The sequence below is a fragment of the Zingiber officinale genome, chromosome 3B (genome assembly GCF_018446385.1).
Source record: "Zingiber officinale cultivar Zhangliang chromosome 3B, Zo_v1.1, whole genome shotgun sequence".
NCBI classification, from domain to species: Eukaryota; Viridiplantae; Streptophyta; class Magnoliopsida; order Zingiberales; family Zingiberaceae; genus Zingiber; species Zingiber officinale.
In genome coordinates, this window is record NC_055991.1 from 114,194,851 (window position 1) to 114,215,906 (window position 21,056).

Below are 21,056 nucleotides of genomic sequence, written 5' to 3' on the forward strand. Positions count from 1 at the left end.
GTGTGTGTGACTTGTGAAATTTGTAATTTTTTTAAAAAATATATTTTAGAAAAAAAACTAGAATTTTGAAATCCTAAAAATGTTGAATAAAATGTATTTATTTATTGTATAGCATGTCAAAAATAGCAAACATGTGTGACTTTAATTACATATAAATACCATTTGAAAACAGCAAACATGTCTACTTTAATTATATATAAATAAGTGGCATTAATTACAGATGGCATGATAAAACTGAGATATATAAATATCTAAATGATTGACATTAAATTATTTTATTTATAAAATAAATTAGTTCAATTAATTTTAAATATTATAAAAATAATTTCTAAAAAAGTTTGTAGTATATGTATTCCATATGCAAAGTTCCCTTTTGTCTCTCAAAAAAAAACACAAATTAACAGCGAATACTCCAACCAAAATTACAAAAATAATAATAATAATAATAATAATAATGTTCATAAATAACCCAAATATATATATATATATATATATATATATATATATATATATATATATATATATATATATATACAGAATTGATCTGCTGCGGACAAAACCCGTGCGGATCGCTACGGACATGTTCCTGAAGCAGATTAATTCTATATATATATATATATATATATATATATATAATTAAGGTTCCAAAAGAAAAAGAAGCTTAAACACAACAAAATTGATCTAATGGCACTCATCGATCAACAATACCTTATTGATTGCTTGCGGTTAAGTGTTTCATGCACAGCGCATCAACTGCAGGCCGTTGGTCTCCCGCCTTAAGAGTAGCCCTTTGTTTCCTTCAGGAACCCTCAGAGCTGGCAAAGACCAGGAAACCCCATGGCGTGGCCAGCAACGGCAACAGCAACGATGAAGATCCGATGTTGAAGGACATGACGGCGAGCATGAGGAAGTAAGCAAGGGGCAAGGCCAGGCCGATACAGAGGGTGTGGACGTGGACGACGTACTTTTGGTTTTGTCTTGGGAGTATGATGCATATAAGCAATCTTGTTAAATTCACTCTTGAGTAAAACTTTACTAAGTTGTTCTTGTCTACAATTACTCCTAACATAAAAAGGGATAGAGTGGGCCTCATTATTGTTCCATAGGTATATATTTATTCTTTGGAAATTGAAACAAAATGAAGCTATATCAAATAAGTATTTCCTACCAACTAAACACAACAAAAAAATTGAGCAGTGAGAAAAATAAATTAGCAATATCAGAGCCCACAAATGATGGATATTGTTTGCTTAAAAGGATGCTATGTGTAATCTCTTTCTATGACTAGCACAAGCTATAAAACCAAAGAAATTCATGATGAAACATTACACTGGCCTCAGACTTGGATACATCTCCCATCCCTACTTGGAACTATTGACATACAGTTGCATTGAGCTTTCAGCATGAGCAACTTGTTGACGAGAAGAAGAATAAATCGTCCGGCCACGAAAAAAAACATTGAGTAGGGAGATTATTGAACGGCCTTCGTTCTTTTGATGACAAAGTGATCTACCACTCTCACTGAGTTGACAGGGTCTGTGCCTGAGGCAGCCTTCCACTTGCTAGGGAACCTTCTCTGATGGCTAAGTTGCCGTGGTTGTCTTATTTCCGCATCCCAATCAGGATCTAGTTTCCAACTTTTCGGAACCTGTTCAGCAGAACTTTCCGAGATGAATGGTTTTTTTTTTTTTGTTGTCCTATGGAATGTGTGTATTGAACAATCAAGAAATATGTGGTTTCGGGGTGTAAGATATCAACTAGACCTTTTTAAGCTGTGATATGACGTACAAAAGAAGGCATTACCTTGTCAACTGCAAGAGTGAAGACCTCAAGATCGCCAGAAGTGGTGATGTGGAAGCGAGTAAAAGCTTTGTAATTTGCGATCCGGAGTGATGAGAAAGCTTCATCGAAGTGTAATCGTAACCAATTGACACATATGTACAGATAGCTCCCGAATACAAGAGATACAACAGGGGTGGAGAGCACCCAGAAATAAAGAAACACAGAGGCATAGTAGATGATGGCACTGCCACGGGATAAGGACTCCATACCTCCTTTGCATATGTTACTTCTAGTAACAGCCATCAACTGCAAAACTTCTATGAATATTATTACGAAGAAAGATGAAGAAATGCAGAATCATGAGGCATAAATAGGAATTACCTCTGGAACATCAAAGGCGGACATGAGGTACTTTATGCATGCTGGATAAAGTCCAAACGTCCATTTCTCCATGCGAGCACGGAGACCAGTAGGATCTGGGAAATGCTCACTCTCCATTGCCTGGTACCATTCATAGAGTGTGTGATAACCTTTGATAAGAAGAGCATGATAGTCAATGTTTGGATTGAACACTTTAAGAAACGAGCATTAGATTCATATTTATATTCCAATTATTGTAGTCAAATGTCCCTAACTTTCTCTTTTAGTACCTAATAACATCGATTGTTTATTTGAACTACTTTTTGCATAGAGGCTTCAAAATTTTGCTATAACTACCATAATAGATCTTTAACTGAAAGACTTGAAGCAACAGGTATGTTAATTTGCAGCAAAAATAGTGAATGTTATTATCAGACTTACAATCATGCACATAGCGGACAAATGAAGTGGCTTTCTTGTGTAGACTACTAGTCAAAATATGAGAATATTTATGCACCTGAAGTTGCTAGAAGATGATTACGAATACACATCTCGATACCCAACTCCAACAGCAACATTAGAATAAATGAGGCAACCATATGGGCAAACACATGAACAAAACCAAGTAAAGCCCGTCTTCTACGTGATAACTTTGCAGGAACAAATGAATATGATGACAATATCAATATGAGAGTTCCTGCTGAAGACACATACGAGTGTTGCAACATGTAAACAAAAGCATTGAACATTCTAAACAAGAAGCTCTTTATGCGACCAGCCCAAGAATCTTCTTGTAATATTTGTACAACATTACACTGCAATAGCAAACACCAAAAGGTGAGTGTTTGAGATCTAGTATAGTGAGATCTTAGAATAAAAATTCACATTTGAAGCTGGACATATGTAACTTAAAGAAAGATGATGAACTGAATCCTAGTTTTTCCATAGATTTGTCCATTTTCTTTTGTAACCACCACCTGGAAATAAAGCAAAGTTATCTCAACCAGATCAGATTGGCCGGTCAACTAAGCCTGGAACCAGCAGCAAATCCAGTCTGGTCAAGTAACAAAATGAGATATGCAATCAACTTAGAAAAAACTGGTCAGTCCAGCTGGGTTCTGAGCAAACTGTAAACCAAGTGACCATGAAAAAATCAGTTGAACGGGCCAGATTGTAAAATTATCAGATTTTTGTACAAAACATTATACTTCGAACAATTTACTAGCAGAGGCAATGTCTGAACCAGACCTTTTTGAAGAGAAACTACAGGATCCGATATCAAATAGTTTACTTAGGGATTACTGACAGTTGAGACTGAATATATGAACTATACTGCTTTTGAAAAGACAAAAGTTATTGAATGACAAAGAAGTAAGGGTATCAATCCACGTTGGTTAATATGCAATTTCTCAGATCATAACATAGTCCAACACAATAGAATTATGTTAATATAGTGTGTTTTGGAAAAAAAAAATTCCCCTTTTTATCCTTATTTAACACCAAATCTAGGGCAGTCAGACCAATAAACTTGACCTGGTCAATCCCTGAGTCAACTTCCAGATCGATGATTGACCCATTGGTTCAACCAGTGAACCAGTGCTTAGAACTTCATTCAAGTCAATGCATAACACAGTAAAATTGAGGATTCCAAGATTATCTGGAGATATATCCATTTCTTGAAACAGTGAAGAGAAAATAAAGTATTGCAGGGCTTGGTTTAAGAATTTTATATTTTTACTTTTGATACATTTGTATTCTTTCCTGAGGATTCAATACAATATTAATGATGCCTCTTTCAGGTTAGCTTCCAGATTATCTATGTATAACCTTGATAAATTGAAGAGGATAATATACAGTTCAATCATTTTTAATTGTCACTCCAAGATAGATAAACCTAGTGCTCAGACACTGAGTTAAGAATAGAGAAAGAGAATAATAACTAATTTTGTTCGTTGTTCTAAGTCTTGTTTTATTCAAGTGGATACATCCAACAAAAGGTAAGGAAGTCACGTGAATGGGAAAAGAATATGAAGCTAATATGGCATTTTATCGTGGTAAATTAGGATACAGTATGTGGAGAATCAGGCATGAAATTAGGAGGATACTGTCATTCATTAACAGTGGTAAAATAATTAAATTCTCTTAGTTCTATAACTTGTTGAAGAAGACCACGCTTAGTCAACATTTTTTTACCTTCTAAATGAGATTGTTTATTCCTTTGCATGGTGTCGCCCACTGGCTGTCATCTCTCAACAAGGTATACTATGCCAATATTGGTCCACTTTTTCAGAAAAGGCACATGTCTTTAAGATTGTTCTAATTCGGTAAAATGTTTAGTCCCTTGATAGAATAAAACTTACAAATTAAAGACTTAACTGTGTGAGCATATTTCCTAGGGAAATTATTCTAATAAGTTGTACTTTCAGCATATTACAAATGAAAAATGTTAAAAACAAAAAGAACTATAAGTGATGGAGCATCACCTGTGGGAACGTAGAGAACACCAATATGAAATAGATAATACCACCAATTATATCAAACTGCCAATTTTTCTTACGAAACTTTAGAATATTGCCCAATGCTATCTGAAAGAGATTGTGAGTGGATCAAACAAATATTCAATCACTGAGGTAAATATAAGACAATTAATAAAAATTTGGTATTTGGCAAAAAAAATGTGAAAACTAAAGACTAATTTTCACCTTACTCGAATCATCAAAGGATGGGTATGTAGCCCTTCTCTCATAAAAAGCTCCATCATATTCCTTGAAATCCTGAAAGACATGTGTCGGATGCAAAAAGGCCCCACCACAACCATTTACAAGAAGGTGTTGTGCATGAACAGATTTCTTTGAAGAAGGAAGAATGACAGTATGGCGCATGTAATGATGTAAATCTCCTGCCATTCTAAGTTTGCATCTTCCCTTCAGGTATTCACGAATTAAGTGAGATGTATTCTTCCCAGTAGTCTCATTCCAGTACCAATCAAGTAACCAGTTTGGCTCATGTGTCATGACAATAACAGAGTCATTCTCACCAACCTATGGAGACCTTGCAAGTATGAGAGGATAAAATACAATTATTAAACATTAATATATATGTTTTGTGAAAAATAATACTTCAAATTTTTAAATGAATTACCTGATTTATATGAAAATATTATAAATTTTAAATATATATATTTGAAAAATATTATACTACAATTTCTAAACCTACAGACATAATTGATTGAGGTTTTAACCATTGCTGAATGTGTTAACCCTTTCCTTGCACATCACACCAACCAAAAAACCACAACCTTTTATTTAGAAGTAATCATTATCAGATGGCTTGAATATTGGTACAAGTGATTCATAGTCCAAAAAGGTAGCTAAAACTTGGCAACAGAAAAATCTAAAGCGCGAGAGCTTCTGTCCTTCTATGCTGAATTCCCAAAGTTCAATAAGCAAGAACAGGCTATTGTGACAAAAAATAGAGCAATGTGATGCTATACTGCAACTGAGTAAAATAGAAGCAAAATGTACCTTGTTTTTACATAGCTCTGCAAAAAACTTGAACTGGTAAACATCAATGTCACAGTGTAGAGCTAGATCAAGACCAAATACCCACCATCCCTTTGGAAGTTGCAAGGCAAAATAACTTTTCTTCTGAGGCAAGAGCCACCCACCCAACCAGCTCTTGTGACATATGTATCTCATAAAAGTATGTAGCCCATCAAACCAGTCTGTAGATGTGAAAATTGTCCTAAAATCAATTTTGGTCTCCCTTGCCAAAAATGACAAAATGCTAAGAACTGCATTTACAGTAACTACAGTTAATTTTTCGAAAAGATAGTTATGAGAGCCCACAAGCACTCACACAGTCACACATATGTGGGTGAATGTAGGTTTCAACCCCAAACCTTGGCAACAACTTTCAAGGACCTTTACCAACTGAGCTAGTTGGCACCCTAAATAGTTAATTACTTATACCTCATGTGGAAATAAAATAACTAATGAATTGTCATGAAGTAACCAAATCATTGTGATAATATTAAAGACATAATTTCAGGGCTCATGCATGTTTCATCTAGAAAGTACCATGATTTCCAGGAATTAGGAAACACTGAGGCCCATCATACTGACGTAGTTCTGAAATTCCATAAGGAACCTCTGGCTTATTGAATGCTATATGCTCAGACTTGTACCAAGGTGGAGGTTGCAGAGCACATTCAAATGGAGAGAAAAATCGCCTCTCATAAGTAAATGCTGAAGGGTTAGGATACCTGTGCAATAACTAAATTAGCAAAGTTAACTTGGAAGTATAACATCTATAAAACTATTAACACGTCCCTAGGAACTATTTATTCTGGAAATTTTAACTCATAGATAATCAATCTAAATCACAAGAATCAGTAATTACACATCCAAATTGGCAATCATAATTCTACACTTGGACATATTCTTCAAGTTATAGCCCAAATGACATAACACAAACTTTGACTATAAACAAAGACTACATTCTGGATTTTGTTTGACTTAAATCAATAATTCACATGCAATCAAAAGATTAGATGCATAACAATCAATCAGTGGGAAGGTGCTATATGGAATCTGTCAAGAAAAAGTATGTAGACCACATGGTCTAGCAGAAAATCGTTGTCCTTTGTAACAACCATTTAATTTGATTGTCTTCATTCTTTAGAATTAGATATCAAAACAACAGCCATATTTTGTAAATCATCAAGGAATACAAGAAGCTAGCCTTCAAGACTAAGCCAGTTAACTTTGTACGGATTTTTGAGAAGAAGAGTTCCATCAATTGACAAAAATACTTTCCACTAGATATTTTTATACCTCTCCAATCAAACCAATCTGTCAAAGGATTAACTCCCTATTGAGCAAAAAATCAAGTGTATTTTTCTCTGACACAATATCTGGAGTTGTCCATAACGACTATTTAAAGTCATCCCAAAAGCAGTAAAAACATGAAAAAGGGAAAGGAAAGGAGAGAGGAGAGAGGGAACTAGAGAATTCACAAGCAATGACATTAGAGGAATGAATATTCCTAGCATTACAATGAGAGAAATCAAAAGTAGAGTTGACAATCAAGTTATTAGATCTTGATTTGATTCTAAGATTATGAGTTAACAGCATAGTTAGCTGCAGATAGATAACTTTAACCTAGAATCATCGAGAAAATAGTATTTCCATAGAGATTGGATGGATACGTTAGTTGTTCATATATGATATCAGCTATTAAAAAAGTTTGGGTATACCAGTAATGGCGTTTTGGTTTTTGATGACAGTTAACTATAGACTAAATGACTTAACAAAATCTCCTCTAATTGCTTTATCTATAACCACTTGACGGTTTTGTCTCCTTCATCTGATACTCATGCTCTCTCGTGAAAAAAAAACACCAGAAATATAGAGCAGAAAGTTAGCACTGCTATATACTATAGGTTTTATTCGTTGTTTCTGCATTTTCAACAAATTAGTATTAAAAATTTGAAATATTACAACCGGTCAACCAATGGGTTGCAGTCTCATGAATATTGATTGCATTAAAGAATCACAAACCATATACAGATTCATGTTAATGAGGAATGTAGTTTTTCACAAAAATTGCGCAAAGCACTTGTAAGATTTCTAGGTCAATATATTTTATTGATGCTATATTTATTCTGTGAAATATAGCATGTACCAGAGCTCAAAATCATAAATATAAAAACTATCTCAGGTCATTAGACAGCTTGATGAGCAATTTAGATTATTTTCCTTAGGCCTTTTACTTTCTCGAATACTGTTTTGCTAAAGAATATCGCTGACAAAGGTTAGACTAGCTTACGCCAGATCTCCTCCAATAAGAAGTAGATCACCACGGGGAAGAACACAGATGGAGTTGCTAGACTTAATCTGAATGGAAGGCTGGGCCAATAGTCGAGCCACTGCATAAGATGAGTTTCCACCATCCCCAGTGTCTGCAATAAAATCAAACCACAGCTCATCTCGATCGTTAAGGTGATCATAGAACAGATCACCATCTTTTGCTTCTTCAGGTTTATTGCTCATCGCAGCCTGGTTCCAAAGAATGCACAAACTAATGAGAATGGAAAAGTTTTGACCAGGATTACATTGTAGGAGGCTAAACCAGCAATAAACCAAAACAATGGAATACAGAAACAAAAAGAAATAATGTAATGAACAAAATACTTCTGATATAATAGACTCAATTTGCATGGTTCAGTCATTACTTGGTTAAAGAAACTGGATCAGTTACCCTGAAAAGGTAAACCCAAATCTAGTTTCAATCCAAATTCACTATGTTGTAAGATACAGATACTTTAACCCTACAATTAGAATCCATTACAGCAACTAGAAAACTTATTATACTCACCATGAAATAGTGAAGTTATTAGATGCTTCAAGATTTAAAGTAATTCCCAAATGCAAAACTTCAATGATTGCTCAACTTCATCATTATGACATGATAGGAATGATACCTCAGTGCATGAGGTTCCCTCCAACACAGGGTCTAGAAAGGGTCAAATATACATGACTTACTCTTAAATAGCAAATAAGTTCAATGTGTCAACAACAACGACAACAATAACAACCAAACCTTATCCCACTAGGTGGGGTCTGCTATATGGATCCTTTTACGTCATAAACTCTATTTCCTACTATATCATCATCTATACTTAAATATATTTTATCTTGTTTTATTGTTACTAACCAAGTCTTTTTTGGTCTCTCTCTTCCTCATTTGATGTGTGTGTTTATTATAGTTTCACATCGTCTAACTGGAATATTTATTGAGCGTCTAAGTACAACTCGTACCATCTTAAACGTGTCTCTCAGAATTTTCCCTCAATAGATGCAACTCCGACTTTCTCTCTAATGCTCTCATTTCTTATTCTATCCATCCTCGTATGTCCACACATCCACCTTAGCATCCTCATCTTTGCAACTCTCATCTTCTACTCATATGCTCGAGTCATAGCCCAACATTCGGCTCCATATAACATAGCAGGTCTAACTATGGTTTTGTAGAACTTTCCTTTAAGTTTTAAAGATATCTTGCGGTCACATAAAACACCCAACACTCGTCTCCATTTCAGTCATCCTGCTTGTATTCTATGTAAGACATCTTTCTCAATCCTTCCATCATTTTGTAAAAATGATCCTAAATATTTAAAACTCTCAGTTCCTGGGCAACTCATCATCTCTTATCTTAACAATTGTCTCATTACGTTTAATATTGTTAAACTTAAATTTCATATATTTTGTCTTTATTCTACTAAGCCTAAAACTTTTCCCTTCTAGTGTTTCCCGCCAAGATTCTAGTTTAGCATTTACGCTTTCACGTGTTTCATCTATCAAGACAATATCATCTACAAACAACATGCATCATAGTACTGTGTCTTGAATGTGTGTAGTAAGTTCATCCATAATTAGTGTAAAAAGATAGGAACTTAGAGCTAATCCCTATCTTTATTGGAAATGTTTCAGTTACTCCGCTTAAAATCTTTACTCTAGTCATTACATCCTCATACATATCCTTAATTAATTCAATATATGTTACGTTAACACCTCTCTTTTTGAGAATTTCCATATAATTTCTCTTGGAACTCTATCATAAGTTTTTTTTTAAGTCAATGAATATTATGTGTAGATCTTGTTTTTGCTCCGATATTTTTCAATTAGTTGTCTAAAAAGATGTATAGCTTCTATTGTCAACCTTCAAAGCATGAACCCAAATTGATTTTCAGTCACCGTGGTCTCTTTTCTTAATCTTTTTTCTATTACTTTTTCCCAATGTTTTATAGTATAACTCATTAGCTTAATACCCCTATAATTTACACAATTTTATATATCTCTCTTATTCTTATATAAGGGAACTAGGAGCATTTTTTTCGTTTTTAATATCATGTTAAATAATTTTGTAAGTCATTCAATACCTTGCTTTCTTAAGCAGTTCCATACCTTTATCAGAATATCATCTAGTCCAACAGTTTTTCCATTATACATCTCATTTAAAGCTTATTCTACTTCTGCGGTTTAGATTCTATGATAAAAATTTAAATTTATATACTCATTTGACCTACTTAATTACCTAAGTTAGGTTGGTCACATAAACTTTCATTCAAAAGTTGATGAAAATACCTCTTCTACTGCTCTTTTATTTTTCTATCGTTTACTAGTACCCTATTAGAGCAACTTCAACGCTGTGATTTATTATGGCTACGTTTGGTAGGGTGTAATCTGCATTATAATGTAATCAAGATTACATTACAAGGTTGATTATTTTGTTTGGTTTAATTTTAAACTTGTAATGTAATCTGGATTACAAAAGGTAGTGAAGTTTTTGTAATCTGGATTACAAAGCAAATACTATGTAATCGGATTACATTACGAGGTCACCGTTTAACCAAAATTTAAATGTCGAATATACCCCTAGTCCACCGTGGCTGCCATCCACTGCCGCCGGCGACCACTGCCAGCCGCCTGCGACCACCGTCGGTCGCCGCCGGCGGTCGTCGCTAGCGACCACCGTGTATATATATATTTTTTAATTTTATTTATTAAAAATTTATAAATTTTAAAATTAAAAATTAAATAAAATGGTTAGTTTTTTAATGATTATTTTTAACGGCTATTTTTTTACGGCTAGTTCAAAATTCCATCTATAAATACCGACCAATGTATACACATATTTTCATTCCAACTCACTAAACTCTCCAATTCCACTCTCTAATATTCTCTCCATCTATTCTTTTAAGTTCCTACAATCTTATTTTCAATTTGAAATGGATGAAAATAATAAGGCATTTTTTACAAATTTCTTGAATTCTACAAACAACCCGCAAGAATATTCATCTTCCCAAAATCCACAAATTCCACCAAATTATCAATACTCACATCCATTTCCAAATATGTCGTTTCCTCCACAAAATTTCCAAGGTTTTGGAAATTCTATGAATCATCCAAATTATGCCCCTCGAAGTCCATATCAACCAGTTCTAGCCGAATATTGGCAAAACATGAGTCACCTGTATTTCACGCCGCCGGTTGTTCATGGATATGGTACCCCGCACACAACTGGTATGTCTTTCACTCCTCCGATGTCGAATGAACCTGCAACTCCAACTTTTGTCCCGGAGACTCAACTTTCCGACCATGAATCCCCAATTGAGATGGTCAATTTTGAAAAAATGGTTTCAAATCATGAGGGTACAAGAAAGCGTTCAAATTGGACAAAGGCTAAAGACGAGGTCTTAGCAAGAAGCTTTGTCACTATCAGCGATGATCCAATAATCGACAATGATCAAAAGGCGGATGCTTTTTGGAGACGTGTTGCAAGCTACTACAATGAGAATCGTCCCCAGGTTCAAACACCAGAAGTGTAAATGTTATATGATCACATTGGCACAATATAATTCAAAAGAAGGTATATCGATTCAACGCAAATTATAATAGTATTTACAGTTCATATCGAAGTGGTCATAGTGACGAAGATATATTGAGGTATGCATACGAAAAATATCAATCCGAAAACAATGGCGTTGCATTTAATCTCGAGCATGTGTGGAGAATTGTCGAAGACCGCTTAATGTTTACTCCACAGTCCGCTGATCACTTTGTGGCCACAAAGAAGACGAGGACCTCAAGTCGAGAGCAAGCAACACCTCCTCCAACCAAGATGTGAGTATAGACCTGGATGATGAAGATACTCGTCCAATGGGACAGAAGCAGCAAAAAGAAAGGGAAAAGACAAAGTAAAATCAACCATGGAGGATCTGACACTAAACTACAATAATATTTTCGCAAAGTTCACTGAGTACACAAGCGTGAAGAAGTCCAAAGTCAATCTGAAACAAAAGTAACTCGAAGTAGAGGAGATTAAGGCAAAAGTTGCCTTATCCAAATCTGAAGCTAAGACTCGTCGCTAGAAGTTGAAGGAATATGAAATATTGAACAAAGACACCTCGCAGATGACAAAGGAGCAGCTTATCATACATGAATGTCTATGCCAGGATATTAGGTCGAGATGGAATATCTAAATTGTTTACTCAACGTTCATTTTCTAATATTATTGTATTTTCGAGTGATTGTAAGTTTTAACTATTGTATTTCTCATTTTAATTAATGTGATTTTCAATTATTATAATTTTGTAAAATAGTCGTTGTAAACTAGTCGTTGGAAACTAGCTGTTAGAAACTAGCTGTTGCAAACTATGCATTACAAACTAGCCGCTGCAAACTAGCCGTTGCAAACTATGCATTACAAACTAATCGCTGCAAACTAGCAGTTACAAACTAGTTGTTGCAACTAGCCGTTGCAAACTAGCTGTTGCAAACTAACTGTTGCATAAGAAAAATAATATATATAGACACATTGTGCTATGAGATTTTCATTTGACTATAACGTGCTTCCTCCAAAAATGTCTCATTCTATAGGCAGCTCTGGCTCAAGTTCTAGCTCGACAAGCGAAGACGAAGTCCGTGTTGAAATCGATAAGCAAGCTTATGATCCAGGTGAAGAACTGATGTTATTGGTTCTTCAACAACACCAACAACTTATGGAAGCATATCAGAGGGAGGACACACACAAAAGAAGAAAGTTCATCCAAAGAAATCGTGAAGTCGGGCATGAGAGGCTCGTCAATGATTATTTCTCTATAAACCTGGTGTATCACGATGAAATATTTCGAAGACGATTTCAAATGCGACGAGAGTTATTCCTCCGTATAGTGAATGCATTAGAGAATCATTTAGTGTTTTTTCAACATAGGGGCAATGTCGTGCGAAGAAAAGGGTTGTCACCACTACAAAAATGCACAGCTGTGATTCGTCAACTGGTTTACAGAGTCCCCGCTGACCATCTTGACGAGTACCTACGTATGGGTGAATCAACTGCCATTAGGTGTCTTTTCAATTTCTGCGAATACGTGGTTGAAATATTTGGTGATAGGTACTTGAGAAGGCCAAATGTTGATGATGTTCAACGTCTTCTTCAAATGCATGATGAGAGGCACGGCTTCCTTGGTATGTTGGTAGCCTTGATTGTATGCACTGAAATGGAAAAATTGTCCAGTTGCTTGGAAAGGTCAATTTACAAGGGAACATAGGTCACCAACAATCGTACTTGAAGCGATCGCGTCTCATGACTTGCGGATATGGCATGCATTTTTGGGGGTCGCCGATTCACGTAACAATATTAACGTGTTATATGAATCTTCCATATTCAACAACGTCTTACAAGGAAATGCGTCGGAGCTTAATTTCACAGTGAACAGCACTGCATATACGAAAGGTTATTATCTAACAGATGGAATATATCCCGAGTGGGCTACTTTCGTTAAGGCTTTTCCTTGCCCGGAGGATCCAAGAGGAAGTTGTTTAAGAAAAGACGGGAATCTGCAAGAAAAGATGTCAAACGGGCATTTGGGGTACTCCAATCTCGATGGCCAATTGTCAGAGGTCCAACTCGTTATTGGTATAGGAAAAATTTAAAACAAATCAAGTTAGCATGCATTATTTTGCATAACATGATTGTTGAGGATGAGGGAGGTAACATGACAAATTGGTACAACGATGAAGGTGACAAACCCGCACAACCTATCCATGGCTCAAACCAAGGATTTCAAGATTATCTTCGAACAAATTTTGAACTACGTGACACTCAAGTTCATCACCAACTTCGTGCTGACTTAGTTGAGCATATTGGGGGGCAATACAACAACAATCCGTGAATTAGTATTTCATATATTATTTTTAATTTCATCATAGTGTAGTTTATTTAAGTTATTGTTGTATTTCAATTTTATAATTACATGGTAACTTAAAATAAATTTCGTTTTCTCAACTTTATAATTTTAGCCGCTTAGTTGTAATTTCGTTTTCCCAACTTTGAAATTTTGTTTTCTCACAAACATCTATTTTATTTAATAAATATATATTAAAAAATAATATTATTTTTGAAAAAAATAAAATTATATTTTTAAAGTAAGATTATTATTAAAAATAATAATAATAATTTAAATATTTTAAAATATATTTAAAATGTATTTATTTAATATGATATAATTTTAAGATAATTGAGTGGATTGTGAGACCCATAAATAATGAGTGTTAATGTTAAAAGGAATGTGGGTGAAAGAAGGATGTTGTTATAATGAGTATGTGGCAGTGGACCCATGCTTTTTATGAGGTGGTAAGTGTTATAACGATGTAGCGTTGTGGATGCCCTTACATTCATCTTTAATACATTTTATTTAGATAAGATCTTTTGTCTTCCTTTCTCTCACTTTAACTATTCTATAAATGTCTCTTTCCCCTTCTTTGTATCTAATTTTTGATATAATCGTTCAAAAGTTTCATTCTTTGCTTCATTCACTACTTTCTAAGCCTCTTTCTTAGTTATTATATATTTTTTAAAATTTTTCTAGTTCTTACAAATATATAATTCCTTATAAGTTGTTCGTTTTTCCTTTACTTTCTCTTATTCCTTCTTATTCCACTACCAAGATTCCTTATTTAGTGGTGCATGTCCCTTTGATTCACCGTGTACACTCTCAGTTACTATTTCAACTTTGATACCATCTTATCCCATGTCGTATTTGTTAGGACCAAAAGAATTAAGATATCTCCATAATGGTGTGATACTGTCCACTTTGGGTCTAAGCCCTCATGGTTTTATTTTTGGACTATACCCAAAAGGCCTCATACAAATGGAGATATCTTTCTTTTATAAACTCGTGATCTTTCTCATGTGTTTTCAATATGGGACTATATTTGTAACCTTACAACCCAGCAATCCTTCCCTCAAACAAAGGACCACAGGTCCCCCTCAAGTGGAAAAGCCTATCCGTTTAACGTCTGATTCTCAATCCACCAGGTCTTCTTGCCTCTCAGTCCGACCAACCTAAGACTTCCTTGCCAAGCCGCAACTAGGACTTCCTGTCCCTCGGTCCAACTGACCTACTATAACTTCCTTACCTAGCCACAACTAGGACTTCTTGCCCCTCGATCCAACCGACCTACTAGGACTTCTTGCCTGGTGTCTGGTCTTCTTGATCCGGACATGAGAGTCCCCACTTCCTTTGTTCGAGGTCAATATTCTACTTACATGGCTCGATTAAATCATAACTCTTGTGCACAGTTGACGGTTAGATCTTCTGGTAGTCCGAACTCTGATACAATTTGTTATGACCAAAAGAATTTAGATAGCTCCACAATAGTGTGATATTGTCCACTTTAGGCTTAAGCCCTCATGGTTTTATTTTTGGGTTATACCCAAAAGACCTCATATCAATGGAGATATTTTTATCTTATATACCCATGGTCTTTCCGATGTGTTTTCAATATGGGACTATGTTTGCAACCTTGCAACATCAACAGTATTAGAGTCATCATATATTTCACCTAATACTTGTACTCCTACCTTTTCCTTAAATATATTTTGCTTCCCATTCTTTAACTTCCACCACTTAATTATAGGAGTCGTATATATTTTCTTTCTATTTATATTATATTTGAGGCATATATCCAACACTACTAACTTATATTGGGTAGTTAAGCTTTCTCCAAAGTTGACCTTGCAATCTTTACAAATCTTTCTATCCTTCTTTCTAACCATAAGAAAGTCAATTTGCGATTTATTATTCTCACTTTTGAACGCCACTAAGTGTTATTCTCTTTTCTTAAAAAATATATTAGCTAATATAAGGTAAAAATCTAATATAGTTTTCCCTTCTTCATTTCTCGTTCCAAACTCATAACCCTCATGTATTCTCTCATATTCCTCATTTTTCACTCCGACATGCCAATTTAGATCACCTCCTATTAAAATCATTTCATTTGGCAGAATGTTTTGTAATACTTCATCTAAGTCATCCCCAAACCTTGATTTGGTAGCTTCATCTAATCCTACTTACGGTGCATATACGCTAATTATGTTTATAGTTTCTTTCGCCGCTATTATCTTAAGGGTTATAATTCGATCTCCTTTTCTAACTACTCCTACAACTTCATCCTTCAACGAACTATGTACAACAATACTCACTCCATTTCTTAGTTTACCCTTTCCTATATATCTTAACTTCAAACCTGAGTTCTCTATCTTCTTTACCAATGTTCTAAAATGCACCCTAAGCGGCTATCTAAGCGCCACCTAGGCGCTCAGCTGCCGGCACCCGCACCGGAAAGGTGTTGGGCGTCAAGCCTAGGCAGCCCAGCCGCCTAGGCGACGTCGGACTGCGCTCGACGTCGCAGAAATTTAGGAATTTTTTTAAAATGTTTTTTTTCAATTTAAAGCCCTAAACGGCTAAACCTTATTCGATCTCACCGTTTCGACTGCCTCTCGCCTTCTCCGGAAGAGCTGTGAGTTTTAAAATTTATTTTATATTTTGAAGCAATTTTTTTCGCCTCCCGCGATGCTGGAAGCATCGCGGGACTCGTCTGGGTCGCCGGATGAGTCGCTGGAAGCTTTTGGCGGCACCTGAGGTTTCCAACGGAGCAAGAAGCATCGAGGACGCGCCGAGCGCCAAAAGCATCCGGTGCCTCCGGAAGCTTCCGACGACTTGTCCGACGACCCAGACACGTCCAGGAAACCGCTCGCTGCCGCTAGAGTTCTGAGCAGCTATGCCACGTCGCGCGTGGCGTTCAGCACTCATTCTTGTTTTAATTTATTTATTATTTTTAAAATTTATGTATTATTTAATTAATTCAACAATTCTCACTTAAATAGGGTAATTTAAATAAGCTTTTATACACCCTAATTAAATTATCCCAATAAATTATATATAAAAAAATATTTAAAATTAAAATCTTTTTATAAATTTTATGAAGTTATTTATATTCTAATAATATTATATTTCAAATTTCAAAATTCTAATAAATATTATTAATTAATTTATATTCTAATATTTAATATTTAAAATTAAAAAATTCTAATAAATTTTGTTAATTCATATAAATCATATTTACATTCACAATTTTATATTTAAAATGTTAAAAATATATAATAAATTTCATTAATTTGTATAAATCACATTTATATTCTGACTCTTAAATAGGGTAATTTTAATAGGCTTTATACATCCTAATTAAATTATCCTAATAAATTATATAAAAATATATTTAAAATTAAAATCTTTTAATAAATTTTATTAAGTTATTTATATTCTAATAATATTATATTTCAAATTTCAAAATTCTAATAAATATTATTAATTAATTTATATTATGATATTTTATATTTAAAATTAAAATTCTAACAAATCTTATTAATTTATATAAATCATATTTATATTCATAATTTTATATTTAAAATGTTAAAAAAATCTAATATATTTTATTAATTATTTAATCCATATAAATTACATCTATATTCTAATAATATTTTTTACTGATCTATATTAATATTTTTTATTGATTTATATCCTATAAATTTATTCTTAAATCACTTTTCAGGTAATCACAATTACAATGGCGAACAATAGGCATCCATCACTCAACCTGAATCCGAGATTTTTAGGAGAAAGTCAAATGACATCGGATGAGAATTTGGGATGTTGATTGATCCTAAGAACTTCGATAAAATTAAATGTAAGTTGTGTGAAAAAATGATATCAAGGAGTGTATAGGAAGGAGCGCATAGCAAATATACCTACAAATGTATCTGGTTGTCAAGATAATATGTTTGTACAGGCAACTTGTCAATGAATACCATACATGATGTTTGAAAGACTCTTAAAATTCACAAGAAAGTATATTAAATGAATGAAAAGTTTAGCTTAAAGAAAGTTACCAACATTAACAAACACAAGAGAAAAAATAATATAAAAGGTCAACTAATGAAAAAATCCACCTAGGATGAATCTGAAGACCGTGAAGATGGCATGAGTTGAGTATGTCTATGAGTAACATGTCATAATCCTTTCACAGTAGATTCCAACAAAAAATAGAAGTAAGCACTATCTCTTAATAAGGGTGATGCAAAGATGGGCTTTGGTTCACACTAATTATAAATTTTTCATGTTGATGTTGTTGCAATTTCGGTCTACGGGTGTAATGATAGGTTTCACCTATGTGAATTGAAATGCAACATGATTTCAAACTTTGTATCACATTTTATACTGAAGTTTCTTAAATTCATTATTTGTGGTAACTGGTAACATGTTCTAGATAGTTCTCTCGTATAGAAAGAGAATAACTATCAGTCATTCTTTATATGGTCTCATATGTAAATAGTGAAATTGCAGCACTGGTAATCATATCTCTTTATTTGAATCTGCACAGGCTCTTCTATTGTACTTCCACCCTCTCTGGTACTTGAAACCTAGTGTCCTATGAAATGTATCTATACTGTGTACTTTTGACTTTTCAATCTCTATATTGGATATTCTGGTAGGATGTCCCCATCCAAATTTTCTTTTAAAATAAACAAATATATTGGTAGTTAAGGATTTGTGCAAATCAAGTATAATAGCAAGCTTTGGGTATGGAATTCAATTCAATTTAGTATGGCATCGGAGTGAGAGCTCTTATGTTTGAATCCTTTCAGTGTCAACAATTTAAAAGATAGTAATAGTGCAAGTCAACTCACTATTGGTTTATGTTGCCTACAAACAATTGAGCATAAAAGTGTAGATTGGGTATTCCGCCCTCACGGTCTGAGCTTAGTTGGTAAGTGGCCGGTTGATTGTGACATAAGGTCTTGGGGTCGAATCTCGGAGCTAGCGGGTAAATACCTACAACCCGCGTAATTAGGTGAGTTGGTAAGTAGTAGATTGATTGCTATATAAGGTCTTGGGGTCGAATCTCGGGGCCGACGGGTATAAATCCCTGCAACTCTGTAAACTCACCCCACCTGGCACTTGCCTTCTTAGTCACCATGATTTACGTCCTCCGTGTTGATCCTGGGGTGGGCTGGCAGGGGCGCTAGGGGCAAGTGTATTCGTCTTTTGCCACGTAAGTTGGGTTTTCCACATTTAAAAAGTAGTATAGTTCCACTGAATCTAATGAAGACAGTACAGACTAAATATGTGAAAGGATTCATATATACGACAAAAAAGTAGGATTAAGCACCTTCTATTGTTTTACCTGCATCATCCTCATATCAAAACGACCAACAAAAAGTGTTACAGAAACTAATAGATCAAATACTGTCTTGAACAAGTCAGCTGAAGTCCTGCAAAAATGTGTAAACAGAAAGGATGAGGTAATGTGCTTCTTGGATCATAGACCAAAACTTCTTTCATGTCTAGAAACTCACCCAGAATACCAAGGAACCATATCCAAGAAATCAGGTTCCACCTGCTTTTTCAACCTTTCATGCTCCGAAATTGACAAGGGGTGAGTTAGAGCCCATCTGTTAAGTAGGGATGATGTATGAGTGCACCTTAAGAAAAATAGAGAAGCTTAAAAAATAACATGTACATTCATAAACAAAAATGTTTGGTGAATCAATCACAATTAATAAATAACAGAAAGACTAGTAAGCTAACTATGAAAACAATCGGTGAGTTTCTTTGTAGTATGTAGGCATCTAACAACAAAAAAATGCATCACAAGTTTCTTTGTCAGACATTTGGTACTATGTTGATTATAGGCCAAATGCTAAATTTAACAATTCAAAGTTTCTAAAATTGAAGGTAATAATGCAGAGTGCAATTCAAATATTTTCCTAAAAATTCTGATTTCTAAATGTAACAGATGTACCAATGTATTGTACACAGAATTAAAGATTTAATTAATTATTATAACATACCCAGTTGATCGCTCAACAACATAGTTAGCTATGTAAAGGCCAATGAACGTTGCCCATAACGAATATATAGGAGATATTTCATCAGATGGACCGGCACATGATCCACTGCAAGCTAACTGGCATATGCATGTTAGACGCACCAAAACTGCATTCTTCTTCAAAACTACAGAAACATTTTTAGCATAATATCATCATACCTCTCCATAAATGACCCACCCTGATAGAAAAGGATAATCACTGGCAGATCCAACTGGAGCAAACCAAGATGAGCAGATTTGATCTTTTAATTCAGACATTTGAAGAAAATTTGACAGCCAGTTGCTCCCATCTTTACTTTTCACAAATTGAGATGAATTGAAAGAATTTCTTTCTCCCAAGAATTTATGCCTTTGAATGGCACGATTACCACAGTGGCTATAAAAAACACAACACCCAATACTTATAACCTGAAAATAGGGAAAGAGGGATCATCAATCAATTTTATTTCATGCAGAAGCATAAATAGACTTCACAAGTAGGTACTATGATAATACTGACAGTACAATTCTGGAGAATGGTGAATATCTCTGGTTTTTTTCCTGCTACACGAGCAACAAGCCCAACATACCAAAGGCCAAGAAAGATAATATGGAAGACAGTAAGGAATACTATAGATGATACATATATTGTCAGAAACAAGGAAAGATTCATCTTTAAATCCACTCCCATAGACAGAAAACTAGGAAGATGATAGAGAGCTGCTACAAAAATCCAAACAACATACCTGCAATGTAATTAGCTAGTAAATCAGAAAGATCAAAATAAATGACTAATGTAAGTAGCAATCATAAAAATTTGAAAATAAATGTCAGTAAAAATAACCATACCAACGGCTAAAGTTTGAGTAATTTGGTTTAATTCTCTTCCCAATAAATGGTGACGAGAAGAAATAGAAGAATCCAATTAAAAATAGGTACATAGACCACCACTTAATATTGTTGTCCAGTTTCTGTATGAGGGTATGTATATTATCAGATGAAATGAAGAATAAACATGTCACTATCACTGCTGTAATAGTATGCCTTGAATGCTCATGTGGATAAGCATATGTTGGATTCAGGATTGTTGTAACCCTCTCCATTTCGAGGGTATCCAGCAATGAGCTCATAGATTCTTTA

At 34.5% G+C, this 21,056-nt stretch overlaps 1 protein-coding gene across 3 annotated transcripts; it reads right to left on the reverse strand.

The window, feature by feature from the left end:
• Nucleotides 1–1,189: 1,189 nt before the first annotated feature.
• LOC121967325 lies at nucleotides 1,190–21,049 on the reverse strand. Of its 3 annotated transcripts, XM_042517473.1 has the most exons (15): nucleotides 20,766–21,049; nucleotides 20,437–20,662; nucleotides 20,097–20,345; nucleotides 19,900–20,015; nucleotides 19,405–19,500; nucleotides 19,233–19,320; nucleotides 7,972–8,201; nucleotides 6,222–6,406; nucleotides 5,667–5,866; nucleotides 4,845–5,183; nucleotides 4,626–4,727; nucleotides 2,660–2,957; nucleotides 2,164–2,312; nucleotides 1,804–2,088; nucleotides 1,190–1,648 (listed from the first exon to the last, which is right to left on the reverse strand). In XM_042517473.1, the coding sequence occupies exons 1-15, from the start codon at nucleotides 21,044–21,046 to the stop codon at nucleotides 1,472–1,474; spliced, it is 3,021 nt and encodes a 1,006-aa protein (XP_042373407.1). In that variant the 5' UTR covers nucleotides 21,047–21,049; the 3' UTR covers nucleotides 1,190–1,471. The 3 variants fall into 3 exon arrangements, 1 of the variants encoding a protein (XP_042373407.1); XR_006107701.1 differs by lacking the exon at nucleotides 1,190–1,648 and having other exon boundaries at nucleotides 1,946–2,088; nucleotides 2,164–2,283; XR_006107702.1 differs by lacking the exons at nucleotides 1,190–1,648; nucleotides 1,804–2,088 and having other exon boundaries at nucleotides 2,179–2,312; nucleotides 2,584–2,957.
• Between the last annotated feature and the right edge of the window lie 7 nt (nucleotides 21,050–21,056).